This window comes from Mustela putorius, unplaced genomic scaffold (genome assembly GCF_011764305.1).
Source record: "Mustela putorius furo isolate JIRA1106 unplaced genomic scaffold, ASM1176430v1.1 tig00000081_pilon_pilon_pilon, whole genome shotgun sequence".
NCBI classification, from domain to species: Eukaryota; Metazoa; Chordata; class Mammalia; order Carnivora; family Mustelidae; genus Mustela; species Mustela putorius.
Genome location: NW_025421272.1, coordinates 1,136,323 through 1,145,853, shown reverse-complemented (window position 1 = coordinate 1,145,853; position 9,531 = coordinate 1,136,323). Strand labels below are relative to the sequence as shown.

General features: G+C 46.1%; 1 protein-coding gene across 1 annotated transcript; it reads left to right on the top strand.

Moving 5' to 3' along the window:
- The first annotated feature begins 535 nt into the window (after positions 1-535).
- LOC101684186 (keratin, type I cytoskeletal 15-like) lies at positions 536-2,151 on the top strand. The gene is given in 3 exon segments (XM_013063491.2): positions 536-1,201; positions 1,204-1,804; positions 1,806-2,151. Coding segments are annotated over 3 exon segments (1,323 nt in total). The 5' UTR covers positions 536-642; the 3' UTR covers positions 1,969-2,151.
- The last annotated feature ends 7,380 nt before the right edge of the window (positions 2,152-9,531 follow it).

Genomic DNA, 9,531 nt, shown 5'->3' with positions numbered 1-9,531 from the left:
CCAAAGCACATACCCTCCCCAATGTCCATAATCCAATCAAGAAATGGGCAGAGGACATGAACAGACATTTCTGCAAAGAAGACATCCACATGGCCAACAGACATATTTTATTTTTTTTTAAAGGTTTTATTTATTTATTTGACAGAGATCACAAGTAGGCAGAGAGGCAGGCAGAGAAAGAGGAAGGGAAGCAGGCTCCTTGCTGAGCAGAGAGCCCGATGCGGGACTCGATCCCAGGACCCCGAGATCATGACCCAGGACCCCGAGATCATGACCCGAGCCGAAGGCAGCGGCTTAACACACTGAGCCACCCAGGCGCCCCAAGCCTGAGATTTAGAATCAGAAGGCTCACTCTTACTTTTCTATACCAATGGCAGAACTTTTCCGGAAAATTATTAAAATTTTTCAAGAGCCTAAAAATGTTTATATCTTAAAACGGTAATTCTACTTTTGGGGAGATACCTAACAAAGTAAGCTTCACCAGCTTAATGTACAACAGTGTATATAAATTGTGGGAGCAGTCTAAATGGCTGGTTAATAAACAGTCATTTGAAAATGATTATTACAAAAAATGTTTAGTACCATGGGGGGAAATGTTTGTATCAAAAGTAGTGATGAGGAGAACTCCCCAGCCACCCAGCCATGAGCACCACATTTCTGCAGACCTCTTCCTCCACCTTTGGGGGTGGCTCTACCAAGGGGGGCCCCCTCCGGGTTGGGGGAGGTGGCTTTGGTGGGGGGAGTCTCTGTGGGGGCGGTGGAAGCCGCACTATTTCGGCTCCTTCTGCTAGGTTCGTCTCCTCGGGGTCAGGAGGGGGCTATGGGGGCAGCATGAGCTGCAGCTTTGGTGGAGGGGCTTGTAGTGGTTTTGGGGGTGGCCTTGGAGGTGGCTTTGGTGGGGGTTTTGGCAGTGGCTTCGGTGACTACAGTGGTGGCGATGGCGGCCTCCTCTCCGGCAATGAGAAGCTCACCATGCAGAACCTCAACGACTGCCTGGCCTCCTACCTGGAGAACGTGCGGGTCCTGGAGGAGGCCAACACAGAGCTGGAGGTGAAGATCTGGGACTGGTACCAGAAGCAGAGCCCCAGCAGCCCCGAGAGGAACTACAGCCCCTACTTCAAGACCATTGAGGAGCTCCATGACAAGATCCTGGCGGCCACCATTGACAACAACTGGGTCATCCTGGAGATCGACAACGCCCGGCGGCGGACGACTTTAGGCTCAAGTACGAGAACGAGCTGGCCCTGCACCAGAGCGTGGAGGCCGACATCAACGGTCTGCGTCGGGTGCTGGACGAGCTGACCTTGGCCAAGACCGACCTGGAGATGCAGATTGAGGGCCTGAATGAGGAGCTGGCCTACCTGAAGAAGAACCATGAGGAGGAAATGAAGGAGTATGACAGCCAGCTGGCCGGCCAGGTCAACGCGGAGATGGACGCGGCACCAGGCGTGGACTTTATCCTCATGCTGGCCGAGATGAGGGAGCAATATGAGGCCATGGCGGAGAAGAACCGATGGGACGCCGAGGCCTGGTTCTTTAGCAAGACAGAGGAGCTGAACAAGGAGGTAGCCTCCAACACAGAGATGATCCAGACCAGCAAGACGGAGATCACAGACCTGAGGCACATGATGCACGGGCTGGAGATCGAGCTTCAGTCCCAGCTCAGCATGAAAGCTGGGCTGGAGGGCTCACTGGCCGAGACGGAGTGCCCCTACGCCACACAACTGCAGCAGATCCAGGGGCTCATCAGCAGCCTGGAGGCCCAGCTGACTGAGCTCCGCAATGAGATGGAGTGCCAGAACCAGGATCGCCACCTACCGCAGCCTGCTGGAGGGCCAGGATGCCAGGATGGCTGGCATTGGCTCCAGAGAAGCATCCCTGGGAGGCAGTGGCGGCGGCAAAGTTCGCATCAATGTCGAGGAGACAGTGGACGGGAAGGTGGTTTCTTCTTGCAAGAGAGAGGTCTGAGTGCCCCGTGTAGCAGAGATGTCCCTCGTCACCTCCCCGCTTCCCAGGCTGAGTGGAGGACTGGCTAGAGGGGCCAGAAGAGCAAACCCTAGTCCCTGCTTTCAAAGGGTCAAGCTCTCTTTGTTGAGTGCTCCCCCTCCCACTCCCCTCCAGCTCTCCCCATCTGCTTTCCAGCAGTGACAGGCAGGAAGCCGCTGGATTGTGTAACAAGGTGGTTTGTGCCATGTGTGTCCATGCAATAAAGAACTGCTTTTCTTTTTGCAAAAAAAAAAAAAAAAAAAAAAAAGTAGTGATGAGATAACAGCAGGTTATGGAAAAACAAAATTACCTATGTGGTAAGATGTGAACAATGTTAAAAAGATACATGGGAAAAGACTGGAAAGAAATGCAGTTGCTACTGGTTTATTCCAGAATCTTCTCCCGTATAAACTTGAAGGTTTTGGGTCTTTTTCAATAGCTGCCCTCAGTAACAAAATGTCACCCGCCCTTTTCTCACTGGGTAGGCTTTAATGATGGACGGTATTTCCAGGAATTAGAATAATCAGTCTCCTTCTGGTGTTTAAGATTAATTTTAAATGTTTACACAATAAAAATACTCATTTTTGAAATGTCCATCTCAAGTTCCCCTTCAAAGCGCCTGCCCCACTGTCTCCCCAGGGAGCTAGACCTGGCCGTGGCTCTGGTGGTTTGAGGCGAGGGTGGAGGAACACAGGCTGTCCTCGACTTCCCTGCTGGTTCCTCTCCGTGAGAGGGCTGGGGAAAGGGCTAGGGAGGGGCAGGTCTTCCTATCTGACAGCCATGGGGAAGCCATAGTCTCTCTCATGGTTGGCCGCTGCTCTTCAAGGCTAACTGGCTGCTGGTTGCCATCTTCCTCTGTCTGGCACCATCAAAACACTGGCTCTCTTGTGCAGAACTTTCTGAATCTCACCTTCCTTACCTGTAAAATAGAAAGAAAACAGATGCTGTTATGTGGGTGGTGCGGAAACAGAATAAAATAATATATGTGGGAGCACTATCAACTGCAAAGTTGAATATGTAAAGTTCAACATGTAAAGCTGAAACTACGTAAACAATATTCTCTACTATTATTACTTTGAGGAGCCTATTATTCGGAATGTCTACTATTACTTGAAATGGATACCGCCACTCAGAGATCAAATAGGTATTTCACTTAATAGGTAGAAACAGAACTGGTGAATATCACCTCCCCACCCCTCCCAGCTCTTCATCCAGTCTTCCCCCTCTCAGTTAAAGACCAACTTCATCCTCCCAGTGATGCAGGCCAAACCTTTGCGAGTAGCAGTGGCCCTCTCCTTCTCTCACACCCCACTCACATCCAATCCCTCAGCTGACTGTGCTGACTTTTAAACCAAAAGTACAAGTCAATAGCTTCTTCCCACTTCTACTACTACCCGTCCAAGCCATCTCACCTCTCTCGGGCAACCGTCCTCCAATTGGTCTTCCTTCTCTACTCTTGCTTCCCTGTGATCAGCTCCACAATGCAGCCAGAGTAAGCCTTGTCAAACCTAAGCTGGTTCACATTACTTTTGCTTCCAAACCCTTCGGTGGCTTTCCATCTCACTCAAAGTAAAACCCAAAGCCCTTGCCAAGGTGTACAAGGCCTCATATGATCTGGGCACTGGTCTCCTCTCTGACCTTGCTCCTACAACTCTCTCCTTTGCTCAATTAGCCCCAGCTGCTCCATCTTCTCAATGTTCCTCCCACAAGCCAAGTATGCTCCTGCCTCGGGGCCTTTGTACTCGCTCGTTCCTCTGGCATGAATAGTCTTTCTCCAGATGATCACGGGACTTGCTCCCTCACCTCAGCAGAGTTGTTTTCCCTGATCACCAAATTTAGAACAACACACTCTTTCTCTATCCCTCTTTTCTGCTTTTTCCCCTTTCTTAGCACTTAGCACCCCTGACATGTTACATATTTATCTGTTTATGGTATGCTTTCTCCCACTAAAATGCAGGACTTTGCCCAGGGTTATATTCCTAATACCAAGTAAAGAAATGAATTCCTTCCAAGCATTTCTTTATAATGACCATTTCATAGATAAACCTGCCCAAGTCCAGTGGCAATTTTCATTCCCTTGGGTTCTTCTGGATTGGGTTCCCTTCTTTGTGTATTGGGGAAAATCACATGCTTCCTTCTAGGTCCTGAAGTGTAACAAAGCCCATTTCTATGTTCAACTTTAAGTGGTAATTATCCTGGCACTTGGAGTTTGGGGTTGGACAGAAGAGGAGGGGATTCGCCCGTAGTGTCTGACCATCTCTGATGCTCTTCCTGATGTCTATAGCAGGCTGGAGTCTGGCAACATACGTTCTGCCACAGCCCACTTTCTGGGAAGGTGAACTGCGGTAAAGACAAATACATGTAAACAACCGACAAATGTGACTTAGGAAGTGGGTAGGTGTGGGGCATTTATTGTATTTACAGAGGGTGGTGGGAGGAGGACCCAGCAGAGCATACACCCGGGAATCCCCAGAGATGTTACTGGTCTTAAGAGTTGGGAGATGGAGGTCACATAAAACCAAGAACTCTAGGGATGCTCCCATCTACATTTGCCACCCCACTTGGTTCAACTTTCACAGGAGGCCAAAAGAAAACTCAGTAGCCATTCAACTTGCAGGATAATTGTGTCTGATCTCAGGGAGCTTTGTCTTAAGGGGAGAAGGAGCATGTCTATATTCTCTTTAACATAGAGGCTGATCCCCACATAATGACCAGCTCATTTATGGGTACATGTGATCATGGTACTCCTGTCTTCATGTGCTACAGGCCCCAACCCCGCTCTTCTGACTTTAGCTGGCATTGGGTTACCTTCCCTGCTCCTTATACAGAAAGTTGCACTTCCCTGAACTGTTTTCAACAAGCTGTTCTCTTCCTCCTCAGACCTGCCTGGACTGGCTAGGGCACTCCACAACAATGTTCTATTTTCCCTTGGCAGAACCTGGCTCTGGCTCCAATTCTTTGCCACCAGAAGCACCTATGTGCAACTACCCGGGAGAGACCAGCAGGGGGAGCCAGGAAAATCCGGATTCTTCAGTGAAACAAAAGGGGTCAAGGACAAAAGCTACTTCTCAAGAGGTTCAGGTAATTTTCTCCTCATTTAAGATACACAGAACCAAGTGCACTGTTAAAACAACTGATTGTGACGTTCAGGTGAGTGGAAAGCCAAAAGGAATTCATCCATTCAGTCATCAACAACTGTTTATTAAGCATCTACTACATGCCAGCCTAGGTACTGCATATACAGTAATTATTGACAAAGACTGCTGGAAGTCCCTTAGGGTTAGTGAACTAGGAGGGAGAATAGGTAAGTAGAGGTCTAGGCACTTGAATCAAAGTGAAGATGCAGGACAGTTTTAAAGAACTCTGGGAGTGGGAGAGACAAAAGAACAGAGTTTAAGGCCAGAAAATTCCTTTGATTCTACCAATGCAAAAAACTGCCAGAGAAAGAATGTGAGGCCCAGTAAAACTGCTAAAAACAATCTAAATGACAGCACACATCACAGTATCTAAGAGAAATTGCTTCAACAAGTAGAAACTGAAAACTTGGTCAATATACTGACTTTGTTTCAAAATAATCCAGTGGGGATAAGGAGTAGATGAAAGTAGAGATAAAACAAGATTGGCCACATGCTGATGATTCCACAAGCTGGGTGGCAGGTACCTGCTAATTCATTATATTATTCTCTCTACTTTTGCATATCTTTGAAAACTCTCATAGGAAAAGTTCATATGTACCAACAACTTGGTCAATACCACTACAGACAAGTTTCACAGAAGACACCATATTTGTTATGGGAGAAAACTGAGCATCTCTGTTCATCCAAAATTTTCGAAGAGTACAGAACACACTGAGGCTGTGGACATTTTCTCTCTGTCCCCACTTCTCTCAGAGGTCTGTTGCCAGAGCCTAGGATTCTGATCCTTCAAAGAATGGCACAATGAATGCAAGTTATTCACTGAGGCTCCTTACCTGTGTTATTTACCAAAGCGGGGAAGAAGAAACTCAAAACCTCCCTTGGGGAAAATACTGAGAAGTAAATTCTATCTTCTATTGCCCAATAAGGAAGGAGTTGTGTGGGGATCAGTGAGAGTCAAGGATTAATTCTGTTCCCAGTAGCAATGTAAGGTCACCGGACAACCTTGAACAAATCCCATAATCCCTGGAAACTCCTCCTTTCTCAAGACAAGGACATATTACATATGGAAACTGTACTTGTGAATGTTTGTTTTGGCAGCATGAGAAAAATTCAAAAGACCGGTTCTTTCCCATGTGTCTCATCAGTATGACATCTCAGGAATGGTTATTTACAAATAAGCCTACAGTAGATTGTAAGGTTGGTACCACTCTTGATCTCTGGAGAGCTCTGCTTTAAGAAAGAGGTTTTCTTAGCAGGCCTCCTATCCCAGAGACTCAACTCACAACTGGCGGGAAGTATTGGGTCTGAGCTGAGGCAGATGGGAGTAGTCTGTGTTTCTATGAGGATGACCTAAAAACAGCAGCCAGCATTCTCTGACATTAGGGGGATGACGCTTGATAGCTAATGAGTCTGGGTCCAGAAGAAACAGTGCAAAAACAAGGTTATCTAGAAAAGTTAAAAGCAACCCAGAAAACAGGGTGAAATAAGAGCTTAACAAAAATAGCCCAGCACAGCGAGGAAATAAAACAGACACTTCATAATTATTTTAAATGACTAGAGTACTGATTATACAAATGATCCACAAAGAAATTTGTGTTCCCAAAAAAGTGAGAAGAAAAATACAAAATACTGATCACAATACACAAATGTACTCAGAAGCATGCTTGCAGTAATAAACGTAGAGAAGTCACAAAGCTACAGTAATCAAAGCAACATGGTACCAGTGTAAGGATAATAAATATATATATCAATGGAATAGACCTGAGAATCCAGAAATAAAATAATACATCTATGGATAATTGATTTTCCACAAGGTACCAAGACCATTTAACGGGGGAAAAGATAGTCTTTCAACAAATGGTACTGGGACAGTTGGATAGACATATGCAAAATATGACACTAAAAGTATAAGCAACCAAAGAAAAAAACAACTAGATTTCATCAAAATTTAAAACTTGTATGCATCAAAGAGCTATCAATAAAGTGAAAGCAGGGGTGCCTGGCTGATTCAGTTGATGGATGGAGCTTGGGACCCTTGAACTTGGGGTTATGAGTTTGAGTTCCATGTTGGGTGTAGAGAGTACTTAAAAATAAATTCTTTTTAAAAAGGGGGGGGGTGGTGGCTCAGTCAGTTGGGCATCTGCCTTTGGCTTGGGTCATGACCCCAGGATCCTAGGATGGAGCCCAGCACTGGGCTCCCTGATCAGCGGCGAGCCTGCCCCTCCCTCTGCTTGTGCTCTTTCTCTCAAATAAATAAATAATCTTTTTTTAAAAATCAGATTTTAGGGGTGCCTGGGTGGCTCAGTGGGTTAAGCCTCTGCCTTTGGCTCAGGTCATGATCTCAGGGTCCTGGGATTGAGCCCCACTTTGGGCTCTCTGCTCAGCAAGGAGACTGCTTCCCGCCCCCCTCTCTGCCTGCCTCTCTGTCTACTTGTGGTCTCTCTCTCTCTCTCAAATAAATAAAAATCAGATTTTATTTATTTATTTGAGAAAGAGAGGGAGAGAGAGAGAGCACCAGTTCGAGGGAGGGATAGAGGGAAAAGCAGACTCTGCAGGGAGCCCAGTCTGGGACTTGTTCCAGGACTGTGGTATCATGATCTGAGCTGAAGGCAGATGCTTAACCGGCTGAGCCACCCAGGGGCCCAATAAATAAATCTTCAAAATAAAAGTGGGGGGCACCTGTGAGGCTCAATGGATTCAGTGTCCAACTCTTTGTTTTGGTTCAAGTCATGATTTCAGGGTCTCAGGATCAAGGCTCACACTGAGCCCCATGTGGGATTCCACACTCAATGTGGAATCTGCTTGAGATTCTCTCTCTCTCTCTCTCAAGTAAATAAATAATCAAATAAAGTCTTAAAAAAAAAAAAAGACAATGAGAGCACTGGAGTGCCTGGCTGGCTCAGTCAGTAGAGAATGTGACTCTTGATCTCAAGGTCATGAGTTCAAGCCCCATGTTGGGTATAGAGATTACTTTAAAAAATCAATTATTTTAGGGGCGCCTGGGTGGCTCAGTAATTAAGCATCTGCCTTCAGCTCAGGTCATGATCCCAGGGTCCTAAGGTCCAGCCCCATTAGGCTCCCTGCTCAGTGGAAAGCCTGCTTCTCCCTCTTCCCCTGCCTGCCGCTCTGCCTGCTTGTGCTCTCTCTCTCTCTCTCCCTCTCTTGGTCAAATACATGAACAAAATCTTTTTAAAAATTATTTTTTAAAACAAATAAATAAATAAATAAAAACTTAAAAGGGGTGTCTGGGTGGCTCAGTGGGTTGAGTGTCCAATTCTTTTTTTTTTTTTTTTAAAGATTTTATTTATTTATCAGAGAGAGAGGGAGAGGGCGAGCACAGGCAGACAGAATGGCAGACAGAGGCAGAGGGAGAAGCAGGCTCCCTGCTGAGCAAGGAGCCCGATGTGGGACTCGATCCCAGGACGCTGGGATCATGACCCGAGCCGAAGGCAGCTGCTTAACCAACTGAGCCACCCAGGCGTCCCGAGTGTCCAATTCTTGATTTGGGCTCAGGTCATGCTCTCAGGGTCCTGGGATCGAGCCCCATGGTGGGCTCTTCACTCAGTGGAGAGTCTGCTTGAGATTCTTTCTCTCCCTCTCCCTCTCTCCCTGCTCACACACTCTCTCTGCTTCTCTCTTATATCAATAAATAAATCTTTATAAGTCTGTAAAAAAATTTTAAGTGAAAGCATAACCCATAGATTGGAAGAAAATATCTCATATTTGATAAAAATCTATTCAGAATGTATAAAGAACCCTTACAACTCAATAACAAAGAAGACAAGCAACCCAATTTAAAAATGGGCAAATGACTGTAATAAACACTGCTTCAAAGAAGATAAATGGGTGCATCTGGGTGGCTCAGTGAGTTAAGCCTCTGCCTTCTGTTCAGGTCGTGATCCCAGGGTCCTGGGATCGAGCCCCTGCATCGGGCTCTCTGCTCAGTGGGGAGGCTGCTTCCCCTCTCTCTCTGCCTGCCTCTCTGCCTACTTGTGACCTCTGTCTGTCAAATAAATAAATAAATAAAATCTTAAAAAAAAAAAAGAAGATAAATGAGCAACAAGCACGTGAAAAGACACTCAACATCTTGTCATTAGTTATGAGGAAAATGCAAATCAAAACCACAATAAGATACCACTTTACCCCACTAGGATGACAATAATAAAATAAGGTGGGGGGTGAGTGGGAATAACAAGTGTTAGCAAGGATATGGAGAAATATTAACGCTCCCACATTGTTGGTTAAAATGTTAAGGAACAGTCACTGTGGACTGGCAGTTCCTCAGAAAGTTAAACACAGAATTACCCAGGAATTCCACTCCTGGGAATATATCCCCCCTCCCAAATTAAAACAAATATCGAACAAGAACCTGTACATGAATGTTCATAGCAGCATTAGTCATAATAGC